At 38.7% G+C, this 23765-nt stretch overlaps 1 protein-coding gene across 1 annotated transcript in view; it reads right to left on the bottom strand.

Annotated features, from left to right (window-relative positions):
• LOC139480046 (atrial natriuretic peptide receptor 1-like) overlaps positions 1-23765 on the bottom strand; it is a 79775-nt gene that overhangs the window by 30890 nt on the left and 25120 nt on the right. The window contains exons 3-8 of the mRNA XM_071263027.1: positions 10829-10979; positions 9504-9841; positions 7641-7792; positions 7332-7404; positions 5991-6102; positions 3621-3707 (exon numbers count right to left, since the gene is read on the bottom strand). Of these exons, the coding sequence (XP_071119128.1) occupies positions 3621-3707; positions 5991-6102; positions 7332-7404; positions 7641-7792; positions 9504-9841; positions 10829-10979 (913 nt within the window). The remainder of the gene's footprint in view (positions 1-3620; positions 3708-5990; positions 6103-7331; positions 7405-7640; positions 7793-9503; positions 9842-10828; positions 10980-23765) is intronic.

Below are 23765 nucleotides of genomic sequence, written 5' to 3'. Positions count from 1 at the left end.
AATATATGCAAAAACCAATTGACTACACAAGTTCTTTCCACTTGCCTTTCACTGCAATCCATCCGCGTGACTGATGGAGTAAGTGCCCTTTGACAAAGGGAAGCTACTCTTACCATAGCCTTTGAGACGTCAGTTTATTGACAGTCTGTCTGTTCTGTCATTTCGTTAAGAAGTCCAGTCAGTACACACAGCAACAAAACGAAACAAGGTAACTATTCGGACATATTTCAGACAAATCCAACTGTTTTAATTTGGGGGAAAGGTTCCAAGGCACAAAGGTCTACAAGCACAATATGGAAACTGATCCCCCTAGTATAGTGTCCTCGCTAACTTATTTCGCAATTAATATCTCCAAAGATGTCAAAACTTGTAAAATGCCGTAGCTTGTCACAGTTAGACACTGAGTTTCTCCAGAAACATAGAACGGCGACGCCATGTTTGTCTGTAAACAGTGAAAGTAGTCCCTACTTGACCTTTGATATTTGCATCTATATCTTCATATGACCCCAACGGATATCGTTTTTTACCCTTTGGCTTTATCCTGTCGAGAAACCTATCCATTATGTGATAATCATTTTTATATTGTTTTATATTATTGAGCCTTCAGGATGTTTCTAGGTATGATACTAGATTAAGTTTATTCATATTTCCTTGAATTTGAAGCTATTCGCACCTCATTCCAAAGCATGTTTTCTAACCTGCGTAACTTGTTTTTTATATTGATTTCCATTTTGACATACCACTACATGTCTAGACCTAGTATCCACTGTCATGTCCTAAGCTATGTCCTAAGATCTCTGTTGGGGAAAAAGGGGCGGTCGGGTAGCCTTGTGGTTAAAGCGTTCGCTCGTCACGCCGTGATATTGACCGGAATAGCGGCGTAAAAACATACTCCTGTTGGGGAAAACCACGAAATCAATATCCACTTACGCATATTTAGCACTAAGGACAAAACTTAACACAGTAAAGTAGATAGCCATTGTTGAGATTGTTTTGTTTTAAAGGTAATTTTACATAGTCGATGGAGTATGATTACATGCTGTACTTGACTATTTGTTATTATCAGCGATTCGTCGAGGATCTTCAAACTGCCTGTGTGTACATAGCTATTCTGTCTGGAAAATAACGCATGCTTTTAAGAAAATGTTTCGTCCGCTGTATGGATTTGGCTTACTTCCTGCCTACTCATGGTGATTAGCGCATGTCTAAAATAAAATTATTGATAATAGTGATTAAGTAGAATAAATGATTAAAGGGTTCAGGTTTTCGTATCTCGTGGTTATCATGTAACGTTTAAAAGAAAACCAGGTGATCATTCTCCTTCCAGAAAGACATGTAGAAGCCAATACAATGCAACTTCAGACCAAAGCTCATAAAGCGGATGTCTTTACAACAGGGAAATAGACTACTGGGTTAGTCGAAATACCGTGATATTAAATAAAAATATCTAATCATGTGCACTATCTACAACCGTGAATATAAAACATAATTCCATCAATGCACAAAATGAACTTTTAAAAGTCTCTCATCACACACAAAATGGCCATCTGTGAATATCAAATACAAATGTCTAATCATGTACAAAATCGACAAATCGGAATATCAAATAGAAGTAATATGTTTTAATATGCAAAATCTACTACTGTGAATATGAAAGAGACATCTCTATAACATATGATTCTGTGAATATGAAACACAATTATCTTATCATGTACACCATCGACAAATCTGAATACCTAATGCAATAATAATGTTAAATCAAGTTCCAAATCTACAACTGTGAATATCAAAGAGACAGTTCAAATTATGAACAAAATGTAGAACTGTGAATATCGAATAGAGATATGTTTAATCGTGTACAAAGTCGCCTTACGTAAATATCAAAGACACATATCTCTTATATGCAATTGCTTTGCTAATATACAAACGTGAATACCTGGAAAAGGTTTGGTTGCTTTTTAATTATTTATTCTTAAAAAAATCATTGTATTGCGTTGTTTTGTATTGTATTGTATTGTATTGCATACAAAATGTATGGATAACAAATGAGTGTGATCATGTATGAATAACAAATGAGTGTGATCACCTAATCATATAAACAGTAATAAAAAAAACTATGATTTCCTACTGTTCCCATTGTGGCCAGCACAGGTAAACATGCGAGAGTTGATAGTGTCAGTTAGGTCACACTTTGATATGTCATGGTTAAAGAATGTGCGAACCAAGTAACTTGAGTCGATCGAAATAAAGACATATTAAACCCGTTTAGCTCAATATGTTTTATTTCGCACGAGTGAGCTTTTAGCAATATTCCAGCAACATCAAGGGACACCAGAAACTGGCTTCACACATTGTACCCACGTGGTGAATCGAACCCGGGTTTTGGCGTGATGAGCGAACGCTATAACCACTAGGCTACCACACCGCCCCTATTTGGCATGACGTTCGTTAGATCGATCTGTTTAATCGGGAAATGTGTTGATACTGTTTAAGGTGCAGAATGTTAAATACGTTAATGTATCAAAATAACATGAATATACGTTAACACCTGAGAAGGCTTTGTGCTTAGTGGTAAAAGCGTTAGCTCGTTCGATTCTCACGTGGGAAAATGTGGGAACCCCCTGCCGTGATATTGTTGGAATATTGCTGAAAGTGGCGTGAAATCTCACTCACTAATGCCGACAGGGTACCATAGGGCTGTCTCCGGCGAGCACACGGTGTGTATTGTATAGAGTTAAGAATCAACTTTCTATCTCTCCTACCCTAGACGTATTGGCATCATAAATTACACCTTTTAATCTATAGATTGTCTTTTTTTATACACATTGTCTATTTCTATACACAAACTCAATTAAATCTACTGGGCGTGTTGAATGGTGAGGAGGAGGATAATTGATTTAAAATAATTGCTGAAACAAGCACCCCATTCAGGGATATTCTACAACGTGAACATCAATAAAAAAGACCTTGGGTTTGTTTCAGGGAATAATAATTAATGATTAATAATTATATTGCTTTATGAACCCAGTGCAATTCGATAACGTCAACTTGTATGTTATGCAATAGCACCCGGGTTCGATTTCCACATGGGTACAATGTGTGAAGCCCCTGCAGTGATATTGTTAGAATATTGCTTAAAGTGGCGAGATACCTCTGACTCACTGATGCAGACAGGGTAACATACGGCTGTCTCCGGCGAGCACACGGTGAGTATTGTATAGAGTTAAAAAGAGTTATATAGAGTTATCTCTTCTACCCATTGGCATCATAAATTACACCTTTTTATCTATAGATTGTTTTTTCTATACACATTGTCAAATTCTATACATAAACTCAATTAAATCCACTGTGCTGGTTGAATGTTGAGGAGAGATGATAATTGATTTTATGATATAATTGCTTAAACAAGCACCCAATAAAGGGATATTCTACAACATCATCATCAATAACAAAACCTTGGGTTTATTTCAGGGAATAATGATCAATGATTCATAATTATATTGCTTTATAAACCCAGTGTAATTCGACAACGCTGTATGTTATGCAATAGATACGATAATTTAGTGTAGATGTCGATCTACATCCCCGAGTATCAACACACTAAAAGATAAAATCCTTACCTGACTGTCTTTACTTCGACTCGGATGGTTTTCGTGAGAGAAAAGTTGTTCTTCCGTATCTTCCTAACGGCAATCGTTCGTCCATCGCTGAAATGACAATCAATAAAAGTGGGTGTAAGTGTGCGGTAAGAGCCGGAACACATTCTCGTACACACGCTAAGTTTGAGGGACAACCTTCGTCAGTGATGAACCACAAAAGCAGGGAAACAAAATAGAAATCTTACAGATAGGAATACATGAACAAATTCCACTTACGTACGCACGTACTCACTCAAACACGCACCCACGCTAAATTTGATATTTGGGAGTAACACTCCTCTTAGCGTTCCCGGGATCAGTAAGGGCTCAGACACGGTTCATTGACACGGTATTTGGCGCTCCCGTTACCAGGCAAATAAAACGAGGACAGAGGAGTACCGCTCATCAATTTCATTCCCGTATTTATGCATTAACATTAACTGTTTAAAATGTATATATCCATATCAATATTCAGTCCCGGTTAAGAAGTTCCGAGAAGTTAATGTTTAATTAATGCATATAAGTTAAAATGTTAAAAATGTACATATATCAATATATAACCATCAATGTTCGATCATGGTGAAGACGTTAAACCAAGGGCTTTATCTTTAGGTGAGGTGAAATGGAGTTTAACGTCGCGTCCAAGATTATTGCACTTATATAGCGTGTGTGTGTGTGTGTGTGTGTGTGTGTGTGTGTGTGTGTGTGTGTGTGTGTGTGTGTGTGTGTGTGTGTGTGTGTGTGTGTGTGTGTGTGTGTGTGTGTGTGTGTGTGTGTGTGTGTGTGTGTGTTTGTGGCTGCTTGTACTAATCCGGACTCCGATTTATAGTGCTAGCACACTGAGATACCATGCCGCAGTTTAACGTGAATACCCCACTCATACACAGTATACTGACTCCGAGCCGACCAGTCCTTGTTTTAGCCCCTTAATGCCGAGCGCCAGACAGGGTAACAACAAGTACCATCTTTTAACGTCTTTTGGTATGACGCGGCCCGGGATCGGACCCCGAACCTTCCGCTCTCCGGGCGGACGCTCTACCACTAGACCACGGAGGCGGTCCGCTTTATCTTTAACCCACGGAAGAGACGAAGTTGTTGGCTTGTTAGCGTAAAGTAATGAACATACTGATTTAAAGCTCGATCAATAGCATGCACACAAGTAGCATGCACGCATGGAAGCAAACGTGCGTACATACAAATGGAAAGTTTGGAGGTTTTGAAGGTGAGCTACAACTACCTAGTTGAAGACATTGTTCTGTGGTCTAGAGGATAGAGTTTGGAGCGTCTCCCCTGTTCGAAAATTCGATTCCCGGCAGTGTCATACCAAAATACGGTACTTGTTGTTACCCTGCCTAACGCTAGGCATTAAGGGAATAAAAGAAGGTCTGGTATTTCAGTGAGGGCTAGACCGATGAAACCTGCATTAGTCTGGGCTAGTATAAAGGGCAAGTACAGTGGGAAAATGCGATTTTGTTGCGAATATCAATTTCCAAGATATATTAAGTCAGAGAAAACTCCCCGTAATTGAATTCCAAAACAAGACCTTTTGGGGGCGTGAGCTAAAGCTACCGGCGCAACGGTGCAGCGATGGGTGACAATTGTGTTTATTGGCTGATATGTTGCCTGACTTGTGGTGCTTGGCAGCTGAACGGATACGTCAGAAAGCGGTCGATCTAAAAGTCTTGCTATTTTTGTTAATCCTACAAAATTAACATTTCATACATTGCTGAGTGTGTGAAACGACCTTTGATCTTGATATTGGGGATAATTAAAATTCATGTCTGGAAGAGCTTTTTACGACTAACACACCGTTTGGATACCATAAAAAAGTATTTCCTACTTGTCCAGCAGCTGGCCAAGGGATAATTCCAATCGCTTTTGTTTAAGCAATATGCATTTGTACATTCAGCATTCGTCTACTTCAAAACTTGTATCCATAACAATAGGTGATAGACAAGAAGGAAGCCCCATAATAAACCTTCTGGCAAATTTGGCGCTGGCCCGATCGTTGAAATTGCACAACACGTCAAATAACCCGTTTAAACCCCAAAGAAGATTATTCCCCTCCGTGGAGGAACTTTTCGTTTAGGGAACGATTTTGCGTGTCATTTGTATCGGCCGTTTTACGGTATTTGCCTTTTTCAAATTTAATTTGTTCCAACCATTTGTGAATAGGTATACCCTAAAGTATTAAATTCTGCAAAGTTGCTATGTTGACTATACTTGCCCTTTAGGCATGTAAATAGCATGCAGTTCGATAATGCAGACAAGAAATCGCGTTGTATGCTGTAAACGATCAGACGATGTATGATTCGTCTTCGTGTGCAGCTTAGAGGCTAATAGTGTACTCACTAGAGCGCGATGTTTGCAAATACTTGTCTCCGATTGGCTGCCTGAGTCATCCCTTGCGAATTCTCGGTCTGGACACTGATCACACTGCCAAAGTTACCCCGGAGACCACTCTCTGCAAGAGAAATATGACTTGGGTTATGCTACATTGCAATGAACAATAACACTCTTTACTCTTTACTTACATATACCAATAAGAAGACACACGTATTACCGATTGACGATTGCATATTATTCCATTTAACCATTTATTTATTCAGAGGTGATGAAAAGTTATATGGCACTGTTGTTTTATTATCCGATGTTAACTATATGCTGCCTATACCTGTATATCGTATATACGACTCATTCCCACCATGAACACCAGAGAGTCCAATAAGCTTGGACATCGCAGTCATTATTTGAGCGTTTTCGAATACATTAACACAGTACTCCCAATCCGTATATATAACGTTCCAGTGTAGACTAATATCTAGTCTCTGAAATGAACTTCTTTACAGATCAAAATGGATAAATTTAAGTTAAAAAATGTAATGAAAAGGAACCCAGAGACTTTCATCATTTTCAGATACTGCAGTTATCTAGACTTGCCAAATCTAACAGACTTGCATGGGTTGTATTGGATATATTTGTTTCAGGGTGTGTATGACAGACTTTATTCCAGCAGTACAGCTGTTATTTCGAGCTGTATGAGCATGCCCAGGAAATGCAGAGAAACTCCATCAGTTCGGACGGTGCCGTTCACAGTGACGTCTTCCGGATTAACGCATTTCCAGCTTAACGAATAATGAGCAGTTTCTCTTGAATATATTTGAGAGTTTCTCAAAAATGATCCTGTAGACTGTAGGGAGTCTACGAAGTTTTACTGTGGCAGCAAATACTACAACAGGTGTTGAATAATGTGTAATTGTGTACTAACTGGATGATCACATTCTTATAATGCGTGGTACATCTTACTTACCATACCTTACACACATGTTCCTGTGATGAGATGAGGCCATTTCCGTGTCGGTATGTATCTATCCTATCTTTTATCTCGTTTCTAGCATGGCGAGTTCCGGAGCAGTGATAAATAATACAGATTCGGAAATTGTTAATGTTCATGTTGTTATCGAGTAGTTACCTAATCTCGGTGTAGATACAGTGCATGTGTGAGTCAACATCTTCGTACACACACTTTGTCTCATAGCTTGATCGTTTCGTTCAAGGATATCAATGACTTGAAAAGGTGCAATGCGGTGCGTTGCTGTGCGGTGCGTTGCTGTGCGGTGCGGTGCGGTGCGGTGCGGTGCGGTGCGGTGCGGTGCGGTGCGGTGTATATGAAGTATAATATTTCACGTATACCTTCAACAATCTGCTCGTATGATATGATCCAACTTTCATCCCACAGTAGTTTCCTCTGCATGTACTGAAAATACTGAAATGAAAATCAAAATATATTATTAATCTAAACGATACAACTCGTTTGATTTTGATATAGGTCTTATCAACTCTCAATTGTGCCGGCTCCAGTTCTCGATAAATGAGTTTTGAGAATATTGTTCATCAATAGAAGGATTACCGTAAACGATTAAGTAATCGGGATGAAGTAAGCTCAGACATTCTTGCAAATGAAATAAAATGAACGTAAAGAATAAATAAGTTATAGCTTACCCCAACAATACTCAGGATGACGACGAGGATGACTACGGCAATCACAGCAATGATGGCAATCTGCCAGCCTTCTAGAGGACAAACGCCACAATCCTTCGGACATGTTGTACAGTCCTCCCCCTCTTGACCCTCACATCGGGTGTCGCCGCACACTGAAGTACACGATAGACAAACGCATTGAAATCACTTAGCCTCATCTCGCAATCATGTGCTGCTTATACAAAATACCTCGAAGTAAAACACTGGCTAGAGCTAAATGTTTAGATTGAACGCACGCTACGAAGAACCAGTTGTTTTTTTTATCCGAAGGTTGTTATTTACTTGCACAAGTAGCGTTACCACTCCCCATTGTTAGACTTCGGTGCATTATTCAAGAAAGAAACAGCGACCACGAGTCGTCTATTTCATATCTGAGATATTAAAATGATGTACAGCCTCTTTAGGGTGTTCATAAAATATACAAGCCTTAAACATATTTACCCTTATTTAAGAAATGATGACTTCCTGAACACAATCAGACCTCGGACAAGTCTATTTTATGAACAGAGGGGTAATGTTGGTATTTTCCGGATATTCTCACAATTTTCACATCGAGTCCAATTTACGGCGTCATCAAGTTGCAAGCACATGTTCTAAATCTCAAGAAATGACGTCATGATAGAAGAATGTTTTATCGTGAAATAAACCACGCTTCGTTCGCAGATATTTCGGGCTACTGGTAACAGCATGAATTGCTTGACCGAGTATAACATTTGTTTGTACAATTAACTAACATAACTGGACCAGACCATTTTAGTGCCACTGATGCGTCAAATTGGAAATGTCCTTCACATGCTTATGATATCGTCGCAATCGTGCAAGGACTCGCCCGTTAGCAAATATTTCTTATGATTACGGAAAATGCGTTGTTTTTATGTACATAAAAGGTATTTTTCATTGTCAGTTACAAATAATAATATCAATACACAATAAATATTAAGGAAGACAATAATTCTCCTCAATTAGGAGATGAACAATCGTTTACGTTACCTGTAAATTTAACAGCGCTAAATTGAACTACGAACCGAATTTGGTGGAATTTCCTTTTTATGTTTATCATTACTGCTGCTAAGCGCCTTCGAGAGATGTTAAACTACAACTTTGTAATCGAACCAGTTTCTTTGGATTCGTGCTTATCGTTATGGGTCAATCAATGTATCAATGAATTTATATAAGGTATCAAAATAGAGATAACGTGACGTTGAACATGAACAAATATTATCGTTCTTGAAGTGTTTAGAAAAATACGTTAATGAGTAACTACGATGATAATTCAATATCCTTTGATTAATTATTCATCATAAGGCTATTAAGAAATGTCCAAGGTATGTATTTGCAAAATGAAGATCAATGCTGCAACTGAGACCTGAAAAGTGTTTAGAAAATAGTAAAATGCATTGTGATTGCCACGCCTAACTTCATTCTACTCTTTAACGTTTAACTGTTTGTCGATTTACTTCCACAAGTACATGTATAATAGACGAGCGATTACAATACTGTGATGCAAGTAGGTACAAAATACCTCAGATATATTGATGTCGTAAATGATTTACAAAAATAACATCCTTGCTATTAATGAAAATCAAGTATGGGTCATTTGTATTAAAAAGTTACGAAATTGATGACGACCAAGGTCTTTCTTGAAAACCGTTGTTTGCAATGTAATTGGAATAGATTGAGGAATGTATAAGAGTTATTAGTACGAAGCATTTGCGTTTTCTTGCATACCAGGCATGGCTTAAGACACGGCTATATTTCCGCACAAGTGTTCCCTGGGACAAACTAAGTAAGTTAAAGTATATGACCGTTAACTGATGGTGATACCTGTTCTTGGTAGGACTTTGAGTGTTTGTTCCACAGCAACATGCATTTTGGCCACTTTAAAATGTGCGATGACCGATGTGTCTCCCTGTGAATATAAACCTTCAACCGTGGTCGTCCAGTTCCCGACATCCACGGGGCCGACCATGACGACGCTGTGTGTGAAGATGTCCCCTGAAGCAGGAATCCAAGGACCACAGAGGCCATTGCTGACGATGTCCTTTCGGTCAAGAGGGCAGGAGTGGACATTAACGTGGTGGATGCAGCAGTTTTCAGTGTTGGCAGCGGATGGCTCTGGACATACTGCCGTCTTGCACCACGTCTCGGCGTCACTGGCATTGCTGAAGGTGAAACAGAAGGATGTCGTTGACGTGAAGTGAGTGAGTGAGTATGGTTTTACGTCCCTTTTAGCATTATACCAGCAATATCCCGGCGGGGAACATTGGCTTCAAGCATTGTACCCATGTGGGGAATCGAACCCGGGTCTTCGGCGTGACGAGCCAATGCTTTAACCACTAGGCTACCCAAACGCACTCGTTGACGTGACGTAGCAAGAGTAAGAGAGTGCACAGTTTCGTTATAAAGAATTATCTGAATTCATTTGAAATATAAATATCAACGCCAGAGATCTATTATCTGCTGAAATAGATTCCATAGGACGTAAAAGGCAAAATAGTGGTAAACATTATTCGGGACTGATTATTCTCTGGCTTTGATGTTTTATATGTGGATGTAAGTGCTCAATGATGAAGAGAACGAAAGAATTGCGAACAGCAATTCTAAAATGATGTGAAAAAGTTACAATCTAACGTGGCATTGTGAGTCGGTCATTTATTATATTTTGGCATGTAAACTAATTATACTGATAATAAGTTGAAAAAATCCAAGTAGACTTTACTGCTCGGTTCTTTCTTTGTTGCATTCTTTTGTGTCATTCTTCGTAATTCGTTCGTCGTCAATGAGCTCGTTTTACGAGGGGATATTAATTTCCTCAGATTACCTAAGCCAGAGGTCTGGCTTGAGTGAAAGGGATTCCTTTTGCTGTCTCATAGTGGTAAGGCCACATAAATACGATTTTAGACAAACACAGACCCGTCATTTCTAAATATTGAATACAGGTGCATTTTAATTAAACTCCCACAAAACCTTTTTTGAGACGGTACATTATGTATTAACAGAATTCAAAAGATTGGTATTATCCGCCAAATGTGTAACATCAAATAAACCAGGAAACATTTTCTATTGTTTAAAGGTTACGGACTTTGAATTTACAAACAGCCCTAGGCTTTCGTCCCTAGAAAACTAGACAATATGGCCATTAAGCTCACCTGAACCCGGAGCCGTTAGCCTGGTCAAATATGTTGTTTGTAACTGCCCAGGGGTAAAATGACGAAGCAATCAGTAGCTCGTACGTAACATTAAAAGGTTCCTGCGCTTTTATCTTGGCTGGCGGGGGAATAATCCATCTTATGTTTACACCTGAAACATACAAACAAACCATTTATATAACACTCATAACAAAGATTTCCGTTTTCGGAAAATAATTAACTAAAGTATGAAGCAATGATTTATCAAGGCACAAAACACTTTCCCGGGGGAAGCCCCGTGAGCGAGTGTGTTTTGTGTTTTGCATTTTGTTTTAAGCCGCTTTTAGCAATATTCCAGCAATATCACGACCGGGGATACCCGAAGAGGACACACAGAGCGAAAAACTTAACCACTTTTTAAACTAAGACATTCAACAAGAAACCGTTTGTCGGTGACCATACATCTGCAAATATGAAAACAATTGTTTATCAAACCTTGATATCTGGTTCTTTAGTTTGAACTACCAACGACGAAAAAGTAACTGTGTTGCTCTACTTCTACATAGACAAGCAACGCAGGCCAAGGTTCCGTTTGATACAACATGTCACATCCACGTACGTTGATGTCCGTTGTTTGAGTATTGGACTTTAAACATATAACGCTTGTGAAATGGCTATGGCAATATGCTTAATATACCCTGTACTTCCATGTTAGCTTATCTTATGATGGTCATTTATATAAATTATTTAATTCGTGAGATGTTAAGTGGCAATTGCATCAGGCCATCCATGTAAGTATGGAGGACACGTTTCTGTATAACTTTTTCTATGCATATTCATCGGAGTTTCTTTTCGGATTGGGGGGCACGGCTGGCCCAGTTGCGTCCCTTGGACACGCCAAAAACCTATGATTGTGGGTTCGAATCTAGGTTCGCCCTGATTATTTTTCTAGGTTTGTCAGCACCATACCCGTGCTCGTGGTTCGTTTCACCGAAGTGGTAAACGTCTGAGACCTGCATCACTTTGGGCTTTCCTCCCATATTAAGCTGACACGCCGTGATGTAACTGGAATACTGTTAAAAGCGGCTTTTAATCCAACTCACTCACTCACCCTTTTCGGATTGGCAAAATCAAAACGCATGAAATTTGCCAGGATGTTGATCCGATATCTTTCAATAATTATCAAATAGCCCGTCCAATGATTTCCTCACCTGAACAAGAAATTAAAGAGGCCAGTGAAACCACCTCATCTATCCAAAAAACTATTCATATAACTAATGCTAAAAAGTCTTTTGATCAGGGCTCTGGTGTTAACGTTTTACATATACATTATTCAAGGTCTCAGTAAAGTTTCCAAAACGTTTTATGGCAGGGATGTTGAGGACAATTCAGGTTTGTTTAGGTGAACGCTTGTCTTGTCTTTGCATGTATTTGCGACGTGTGTCACGGTGGGGCGGGATACGCTTACCTTTCCGCGAACACCTGTATAGTCGGAATCGTACAATGGACTCTGCTTTTAGCAGCGGTTTCGTATGATTATGGCTTTTAATTATACTAACAGAACGTGAACATATGCTCATTTATTTATTTGAATACAAATTATTGTGCATCAGATGAAAATATAAAGATATTCTGTGTTGTAATACGGTGATGTCACAATATTTTTATGATTATATGATAATTCTTTCCATAATTTATTTTTACTTCTGATTATCACATCCAGACTGGTTAATAAAACACAAGTGTTATTTGTTTATTGTAAAAGAGCATCAAACGTCTTGTCCATTGGTTACTTGAGTGTATTAAGAACAATGCAATTATTTCTATATCAGTGACTGTCCATAGTGTTTTAATTTCTTTTGAACATGACTCCTCAGATAAAATGATAAAGATATTCGGGCCAAAGATAATATGTACATCGCACAAAGAACCTAATATAATCTTTGATTATTGCATTTATGTGAAACTATTTACTTTTATTTCTATACTGAGACATGTTCATCACCACGATTAAAATTGTGTCACAACGTATATTCCAGATATAACAATTTGCAACCAAGCAACACCCCGGCTTAATGACTCTTGGGTACATATAAACACACTTTAGGTCAAATACTAGTATTCACGAGGTATATACATGTCGAAATGGCGCTGTTGTCAATGGTACAATCTGGTCATAGCAGAATCAAATCACGATTAATGCCATATAACTTGTAGATCTGCGTCAACTGTATGCCAGAGGACGCAGCATTGTTCTCGCAGTTTCATAATCAGCCTCTGTTGGCTAGTTCTTCGTTGACACAATGTTCAACCGCTGCACAATTGGCTTTAAATCACAGTCATTATAATTATCCCCCAGAACACCATGGTAATAACCAGCGATCAATAACATGAAATAGCCCAAGCTTTCTCTGCAGCATATATGTATATGGCAAGGCAATACAGCGTTGATTGTAATCACTTCATATTTTTACGAATCCTGCAAAATCGCATCTTTTGTGTATGTATATTAGACATGCTTATCGACATGCTGTTATTGGTTTTAATTATAAATAATTGTAATTATATAAGTCACTGTACTATATATAAAGTCAAAGGGGCAATTGGTTTGATTGGAGTCGAGTTTCCTTTTGTAACATCATACAAGGATGTGTGGCTGTATTGTCCGGTGATGTCTGTTGCGTGGAAACATGTGGATGCTGTGTGCAGGTGACCGCACAGATAATGTACACCCGGGTTCTTTTGCTAAGAATGAACATAGCCGATAATCATAATAAGTCATCTACTTTAATCGAAATAATGCATCCGTGTTCTTTGGCCCTGGTAACTTGTAATAGTTGCGTGGAAACACAGATACACACGTACCAAGTGAGCTCACACGATGCATGAAAAAACGACTTCTTAATATTCCTTTGTTGCTTATCGAGCTTTTCAAGCCATGTGAGTGTAATACTATGTTGGCAATCTTTGTACGACTCTCTCATCTGTCAGTCAATAGGATGTTTTCTCACTGCTAAATGGATTGATCTACCACAAAGCCTTATGTTTTAACACAAATGCAGATTGTTTACAAAACAATACAGATACAATATAATACAAAATGATTGCTTCGTGATCTTTCTGAAGGAAATAATACAAATGAAGTGATAATGGTGGAAAACATTTAATTCTGCTAGATATTTCAGCAGTAACAGATACTTTCAAATACATGTCAGAATTGAGAAAAACAATTAATCCAGGAAGTTCTGTAGTAAAAGATTCAGCCATAATTTTCTGGAGAAATTTTTAAGACATTTGCATTTTTAAGCCCAATTTAGGTAAATGGTCATGAATACATATTGGGACATAAACCAGATCAATGCATCTCATCCAGACCATTCCAATGTATTCTTGTTGCTAGATCTCTTCTGTATTTGCATATGTTCATTGTATTTAACGGTACCGTCATTTAACATGGAAACATGTTTAGGTTATTCAGGATTATAATGGTTGCAGTAGAAGAACAGGTCTTCTAAAGTTTTTTCAGCTTTACATATTGTTCATCCTGAATCCAAATTGGTTTATTCAATTCGAGTAATCAAACAAGAAGAATACCATAGAACATTTTAGCTCTGTAAATAAACAAAAGCTGAAAAGTGCCATGCCATGCCAACAATGAAAGGAACAATAAATCGAAACTATCTTCACAAACAAACGATACTAATGGCATCAAGCGTTCCTGTCGGTGGTGAGTCAGGTCAAGGTCACCTTTTACGTAAATACTATTGCACGAATGGCTCCCTGTCATTAAAGGCAAAACAATAAATGGTATCCAGTAAAATGAAAATGACGACTCTTGGTAATGGGATTGGCAATTGCAAATATTATTCAGAAATACTCAGCCATAAACATTGTCTTTCATCATTACTCTGCCCTATTCTCCATGCTGTCCACAGCCACATCATGGACAATTATCTGAAATAGAAGACCCTAAGTACTCCAGTGTTATTATTCAAACCAACTGGTTCCATCATTTTTCATTAAATGTGCATTGATTATGTTTCTATTGTGTGAGTCATTTAACCTTAAACACGTCGGTAGTGGCACGACTATACGTACACAGTATAACCCAAGTCAATAATGTATTTATGCAGCTAACACTCGTTCAATACAGGAATTAATCTCAATATTTAGTTTGCTTTCAGGGGATATATGTCATTGATAATGTACACAAAGGAGAGAACATTGCTCTTTCAAACACATATTTTTTATAAAAAACTGTCAAAATAAAAGATATTGGAGACTGATTATTCTCTTGCGTTGATGCTGATCCCCTGATCATTAGTGTACCGTACACAGCGTCATTATTATTTGATGATCATTTGATGTTCAATTGTATTCTACTCGGTAACCTGTTACTAACACACACCAGCGTGTGTCAAGGGCAATGGCGATATCTTTCAAACCTTCATCTTATACACAGTAATATGATCAATAGTCAATAATGATCAATCCGTGGCCCTGAACATTTAATTGATCGTGTTGTGTTGCTTCCAACTTTGTATTGGGTCTGACAAAGCTTTCATACAAATGACGGCATTTGTGGACAAATTGCAATTGTGTCGTCTGCTACGCGTATCATATGAGAGCAGACGACAATTGATGAGGATAGGTCACAACGAGGTCAAATGGTCGTAATATATAATTATATATATATGCGTCGATACTTGATTTTCTCATACGACTCAAAATGGCACGTGATTGCCATGTTGATAGCATATAAGCTAGCATGTTAGTAGAACATTGTAAACCTCGGAAATAACTGCATGGACATATGAATTTGATGTTTAATTAAATTGAATATAGTTGTAAAGGCAGTTGTAAAGTATTTAGTGGTTGACTCTACTACTGCTACTAATACTACTAATACTACTAATACTCCTACTACCCGCCGGGATGGTGGGGCAGCCTAGTGGTTAAAGCATTCACGTGTCAAATTGCCTATAGGGTACGATGTGTGAAGCCTTTGTGGTGTCTCTCCGCTTATATATTGCTGGAATATTGTTAAAAACGGCGTAAGACCTCACTCACTCGCTACTACCACCCCTGTGGCATCTGGGTAAAAATATAGGTTCCTAGTAAACTATGCTGGTCTAAGTAAACTAAGAGTCGACAACATACATTGGGTGGTCTGGCTAGGTGGCTTGGTTGACTGCCTGTCATTGTATCTCATGAGATAATTGTCTGGATCGATGTTCATGATGACAATCACGCAATTATTTACAGACCGCCTTCATATAGCTACAATATTGTTCAACGACAAAAAAAGGCTAACTACACGTGCCCCTATACTTCGGCGTGCATCACGAGCAGTATAATTCAGATTAGCATACGTATGATTGGTTGGTTGGTTGGTTTGTTCTTTTACGCCGCACTCAGCAATATTCCAGCTATATGACGGCGGTCTGTAAATAATCGAGTTTGGACCAGACAATCCAATGATTGATACCATGAGCATCGATCCACGCACTTGGGATCGACGACATGCATCAACCAAGTCAGCGAGCCTGACCACCCGATCCCGTTAGTCGCCTTTTATGACAAGCATAGTCGCCTTTTACGGCACGCATGGGTTGCTGAAGACATATTCTACCCCAGATCTTCACGGGTAGCATACGTATGACCCTTTACTGCGTAGACTTGTTCCTAATAATAATTAATATGCTGATATCGCGAAGTCTGATAAAGCTAAACAAATATTGTGTTTTGTGGGCGAGTGAGTGGTTTTACCGCCGCTTTGAGCAGTTTTCCATGTTGTATAACAGCGTGTCAGCTTAATGTGACAGAAAAGCCCGAAAAGATGCAGACCTTTACCGCTTTAATGAAACCATTGACTACAGTATATGGTGCTGACAGCGCCGCAGCATTACGGTGGCATCTCCATTTGACGCGATGGGGTCGCCTAGGACAACCCGGGCTACTCCTTGCGTATATGCATGTCCAGCAGCTCCAAGGCGTAGGAGGCTCTGGGTACGGCAGTGGCTAGTCGTCGACAGAAGGTTGCAGTATGGTCACCATCATCGGCTCATGTCTGAGCTGTGGTATGAAGACCCTGCCAGTTACTTCAATTTCTCAATACGAACGTTTTGGGCACGCCGTGGACGCGCAGTAACAACTCCTTGCACGCCGTGAGCACTCTGTGAGAGCACAGTCGAGAATTCCGTGGTAACGCGGTAGCATGCCATGGGCGCTCCGTAGAAACGCCTCAGCCACCGTAAGGATGCCGTGACATCGCCATCTTGTGAAAAATTTAAATAAAAGGGCAACGTTATTCAGAATATCCTGCGATCCCACGGCGCCCTGAGAAATTTCACAACGCCGTGCCAACTCCATAGAAACGTGGTAGTGTGTGACAGAGGTTAAATTAATGTTGGTGGCAACAGAACATTGCACCATCCAAACCAGTCTGTCTGCATGATTAGTGTCAGCAGTGCCATTATTGGGAAATATGTTTAACCAATATCAGTATAGATAGGACAAATGATTGCAAAGTGAATTTCATGTTCTATCTCAGATACATTACATAGGAAACGAAACGTTTGTTTTTTCCCCCCATGTTCTCCGTAAATTCTTGTTCACCAATCTTTATCAAAGTAAGCATACGCCTATGATCCTTAGATATGTAATACGTAATGCCCCAATACCAACGATACCTTAAGCATATAGCAGTATTCCAATTTTGGATAACTTGACACCTCAGAAACCATTATACCATGTCTGTGTGTAACGATCTCTGATTGTAAGCTGATTCGATTTACTTTCCGACCTGGCAATGCATCCTGTCAGGTATTCCCAGTAATAGCATTGCGTCAATTTAAGTGTCAAAAGTAAAAACTAAAGGACGTGACAGGACCAAGGCCGTAGTTAACTTTTTTTGACGCGGGGGGACAGCAAATAAGATTATTCATTTCTTATTCAAGTTCACTTTCACAAGGAAAATGTTTTTCTATAAAAAAATCCACGTGAAAATGAATGTTCCTGGGGCCAGCGTCCTTATGAGTTCTAAAAATTCACTGTCAGTATATTCCGTGTAATAGAATGTCTTTGTCCCGATATTGACTAGTATTTGTTCCTCAACCTGCATCCATATTCGGTGCTGTAGTGAACTTCCCTGTGCTTTCATGTAACTGGGAAACATGTTAACGTTATTCAGGATAACAACCGTTGCAACAATTCAGGTAATCCATAGTTTGTTTATTAATACACATTGTTTATCCTGAATCAAATAAAGTTTATTGAATTCGGGTAATCAAGCAAGTAGAATGCAATATTTTGCTTTGAGATTAATGATAACAATAAAAAAACTGTGAAAGGAACAGTACTTTTTTTAAACAAAACCATCATATTAAAGATTTTCTGACGGGTTGAATCATAGTTCACACCCATAGCACAATAACACATACGTGGCCCGCACCCCACACAATCATATATTACATTATATTCAATATGTACAACATATAATACTAACTATGCATGCACAAATTATATATACATACAAGGATACATTCACATGCAAATATCACAAACAAAGCATCTAGTGGTACATAGGAATCTTGTGGTTTCAGATTTATTTACACAACGATGCGTGAAAGAATAATTACAATGGTTAAGTGGTAGTTTCTAACATATTTAATCTTACGGATTATTTAATGTAAGTATGCACTGATGGAAAATGCTAAAATTTCGTTCATAATATAGATGACATTCACAATAAATAATGGGGACGGGTGTGCCAGTCGTCTAAGGCGCCGCGATTTGCTGTTCAGAGTTGCGTCCCTTGGGAAAACCAGAAACCTATGATTGTGGGTTCGAATCTGGGTTCCCCCTGACTGTGTTTCTAGGTTTGTCAGCACCATACCCGTGCTCGTGGGTTTCACCCAAGTGGTAAACGTCTGAGACCTGTATCACTTCGTGCTTTCCTCCCACATTAAGCTGACACGCCGTGATATAACTGGAATACTGCTAAAAGCGGCGTTATCCCACCTCAATCACTCACTCACTCAGTAAATATGAAGCGACCGAAACCATTTCCATAATAAGAAATCTCATTTGTACGATCCGGACTACATCATAAGCATGTGTCAAAGAATCGCTACCAAAAAATGATATTCCCAGGTGTTCACACAAAGGTGAGCGTATCCGGGCACCACCGCCGTCGCAAACACACGCAAAGGCTCGTCAATTGTTCACATGAAAAAATACGGGAACACAGGGAAATGTGTTTGAGTCAGGTTTTCTGTCTTCATTTAAAGTTGCAGAAAACAAATGTCTGACATTATTACAGTTATTGTGTTCAAGAAATTATGAAAAGTGTTTTCAAAAGGAGTTTTGACTTTCTATATGATCTCACCAGATATGCATTTAAATTGCTAAAAAATATACTCTAGTCTATGTGACATATTAATATTTCTATTTTTGCGTAGTTATAAACGTCTTTTATATAACATGAATGGTTATCTTTGCTTTAAACATTGCGTTGGACGTTTGGCTCCATCATACTCCAATTACTTACCTGGTATTTAGATTACTGAAGGTTGGTAGTTCTAGCAATCGGAAAAAGTTACATGCAAATTATATCTGGCAGTATTAGATACATTTGTAGGAAGCAGTTTCATTGGCGGACCAACATTGTTTGTTATCTCATAAAGTGTTTGCAGTTTTCCATTCGTCCGCCTTAATGACAAGGGTCCAATCCAGTTTCAGAATACAGACTTCCAACTGATGTAAATTTTGTTAAGCCAGGCTTTTTCTTGTTGTATTAGCTCAAGCCTATTTGCATCATATTCAGAGGCTTATTCCAATAAGTCTAAAGATTCTTAAAATAACATTCTGCCTAGATTGTAGCTTCCTTATAAATAACCCAGGTATGAAGTCCTTGAAATATTACTATCGATGTATATTTACCAGTTGGTGTCTTACGAGATGGTAACGCCCATCTGTCTGTGTGACGGTACATTTGAAATGGGGTTGTTAAGATTATGAGATGGTATAGTATAAACGTCAATAATGCTTGGTACACATTTGTTTGCTCATGCAGGTCTTAAATCATATGTGTTTTTCTATGTCAGTAACATTTGGAGGTGACATTCCCAGTTTGTGTCTGTAGCGAATACTGAGTAACATTTGTTTATCTATTTTGTCATTAAAGTATTCCTATACTAAGAACCGAAATGGTCCTAGAACTTAACCTTGCGAAACGCCAGTGTGTATGTATTTTATTTATTTGAGAAAGCTCCATTCACAAATACTTCAACTGTACGACTTCTAAATACTTTACCTCAGAAGGAAATTATCCATATATCACACTGTTTCAGTGGAAACGGGGGACCAAATGCCTTGGGAATGTCACAAAATATTATATTGATTGATTCTGTAGATACCTTATCTCTTATCTCATAGCTCGGACACTATGTCAATACATTGGCAAGCTCTGAATGATATCGTTCTAGTGATAACAAAAGTGTTATTTGTCGCCCGTTTTGAATTGTTAGTGACATTATATGAGCTGCTATCCACTGCGATGGAAATTCTTTGAGCTTTAAAGACAACGGTGCTTATGTACACATATTGTTTAAAGAAGGCAACCATTAAACCATTAATGCGATCTGCCCCATTCATAGGTAAAGCGGCCTTAACAGACCGAAAATGGATAAACTCTTGAAGCTGCAAGCTTTTAAGGTTGCCTCGGTATCGTCTACCTTTGCAATAGATACAGGGTCAGGATTTTGACTATTTTGCATTGCTATGATAATTATACACACTTATTTGACAACTGCTTAAATGACTAAAATCACGGGTTTCACCTCAGCCACATATGGCTACAGACATGAGGCTAATTAGGAGATAAACATGCTGTGTTTTCAATGTAGAGCTAGGTTACCTGTAAATTTAACCGCGCTAAATTGAATTTGGAACCGAACTCTTTGATGCCAACAAATATATTGAGTGAAGCGGCATGGGTTGAGTCCCGTGTTCTGAGTTGGTTGTCGATGTGAATTACGGATTCACCGACAACAGTCTTTAAACATAATATGGCGCTGTATATGCTCAGGCAGTATGTTTACACCGTAGTACATTACTCGAACACGTGACAGGCATTGCCAGCATATAAGCACGGCAACTTGGAAAGCTAACATGAGGTAGGCACCCCTAAAGATAACTAAGCAAGCTTTGCGAAGCTTTCGTTCTACACCGAACGTCACCATTATGACGTCATATTGCTCACTGTGACGCAAACGATATGACGTCACAGTCGTATATAGAAAAGTGCCAAATTCCAAGCTCTTTGTTGTCCCTAAAACTTGAAATACATTCTCTTTGTTGATTTCTATGGCGTTTTCTGCACTGACCAATCGGAATCGAGTAATTTCCAAATGCATCGTAGAATTCCTTCTTATTTTAAATTTATACATATCGTATATTTACCGCGAGATCTATCGGTGATGTACACTCACTTTCTCAAGACTGATAATATCAGCTATCAGATACCGCTTTGACGACACAATTCATCAAATAAACCAATGACGTCGGTATCAACAACGATGAAATGACGTAATTGATTGATGGATTATCCCACATATTTCCGTGAGCTACAAGCGGTACGGTTACGAGGATTTATCGACAAATTCTTTAAATCAACATTGTGTCGTGGAATACAACTGAAATAGAATGCATGTGTATGTAAATGATAAATAAGATATCTCATGAATGAAGAAGTTAAATGTTTTCTTTCGTGGCTGCACCCCAATGCAAATATTAACTTTTCTCTTTCACAAAATGAAAAACACTTATTATTGCTTGAACGCTTATTTTTCATGTACCAGAACACACGAAGTGATAGACTGCTTTAGGCAACGTTCGTCAAACTGCATACATTTCTATCGAAAACAGCAAAGGTGCAGTTACGGCTTTTGTCAAGTGTATCGATACTTTGGTCAATGTGTTGTGAGAAATCAATGACAATGCAAACTGGTATTCTTAAGAATTGACCTTCACTTTGTGTGAGTTCATTGGAGTATGAACCTGCATAGAGTGAGGGCCAAACTGTATGAACGTCGGAGCTTGCTTCAGAAACATCTTAAGCAAAACATGTGTTCATATAATATCCCCATTAGATGAGAAAGGTCTGTAATGAACTACCTCAGTAAGTCAGTCACAATGACAGCGCTTCGTAATACATAAATTACATCAAGTACCAGACGTCAAAATGGCCGACACGATAAACGTGACGGGAGGATTTCCGAAGTTGTTAATGAACCTGTGGCGGTTACATGTGTTAGTCATAATTGATCAACTGACCGATTATTGAAAGGTGATTAAAGATGCGTCAAAGACACCAAGGTAAATTCGAAGATTGCTGGAGACGGTCACTGTCAGCCTAGACACAGATCGAGTCGATACTGACGATAGTTTGGATGTGCATTTTTTCGTTTGTTCATTAGGATGAGCTGTAGCCAGGAAATTCGTGAACAATCATGCAGTCAAGCTCTCTTACGTTTCTCAATGTATACTGAAATACTGAGACCAAGATTAAAGGTTCTAAATGATCAGATATAATGCTAATGTATGTTTTCGTGCTAGGGAATTCCCAGGGGTTTCCCCAGGAATGTGGAAGTAGTCCGACAGTGTTTACGTCATTTCAAGAACACGGTCTCGTGAAAAACGTATGAACGTCAAATTGTGTCGTTCATTCACTTATGAACGTCAACTTCGCGGTCATGTGACTGACCTCTCGCCCAATGGAAAAGCCGTATATCGTGTAAACGTCAAATTAAATAATTATTTATATATAAACATCTTTTGCTTCACATTTACATTATTAATCAAGACTAAGCGATTGTGTTATACTGAATCGTTGACGAAATGCAAAGACGTTTATCTAAGTCACACTAATCATTGTTGAACCTGTTTGCGCCAGTACACGGTACACGGTGATTAAATATACTACTCTTCACTTCGACAAAAAAATAATTGAATTTGTACACAAAAAATACAGAATGAAAATCGTTTCCAACTTTGAGAAATTCAACATGCTTTTATTATACCCTCTAAATACACTTACATGGGGAAATCCACAACATGTCTTTTTTATAATAATATCTGGGGGCTAGGGTGGCCCAGTCATCGAAGGCGCCGCGATTCGCTGTGCAGAGTTGCGTCCCTTGGGCACGCCAGAAACCTATGATTGTGGGTTCGAATCCCGGTTCGCCCCGATTATGTTTCTAGGTTTGTCAGCACCATACCCGTGCACGTGGGTTTCACCGAAGTGGTAAACGTCTGAGACCTGCATCACTTCGGGCTTCCTGTTTTGTCATCCGATCCCAACCTGACTACCACATGAGCTATCGCTTGGGTAAGATTAAGTGATATGTCCGAGGAGATATCTCCGCAAAGTGATTGCATCACAATGCTTTGCAGATCAATGTGATAATCATAATCAAATGACATCATTAATCTCTCCGTCACTGAAGCTGGTTATAGTCGTACCTTTTCACTGAAGATACTGGCTAATTACAAACTGAAAACGTTTGAACAATTATTTTGGGTGATAGATAGAATATCAATCTCGTGACCTTTGGCATTATACATATTTGTACTAATCGATAAAAGGTTTTAAATTCCCGGCAATCCTTCGACAGAAATGCCCTATGCATTGTTGTTATTAAGGTAAACCTCGTGCACAACACTGGAAACTGTCAATATGTCACGTAATATAATTCGATTATGTTCTTTCAAGAGGAAACCATTAAGCTGTTTTGGCTTAAAACCTTACGCGAACAAATTCCAAGATGTATGTACATATTCCGACGTCCTCGGTTAGGTTCAGTTTGTAGAGCTGTCAACAGGATTTGAGATTATTGACTGGCGGTTAATGTAGGTGTGGATACAGAAAACTCACAGATGACTCACTTGAAGTGTG

This window comes from Haliotis cracherodii, unplaced genomic scaffold (assembly GCF_022045235.1).
Source record: "Haliotis cracherodii isolate W230 unplaced genomic scaffold, xgHalCrac1.p SCAF_4, whole genome shotgun sequence".
Lineage (NCBI taxonomy): Eukaryota > Metazoa > Mollusca > Gastropoda > Lepetellida > Haliotidae > Haliotis > Haliotis cracherodii.
The sequence above is the reverse complement of the archived record's forward strand: the minus strand, read 5'-3'. Positions and strand labels throughout refer to the sequence as shown.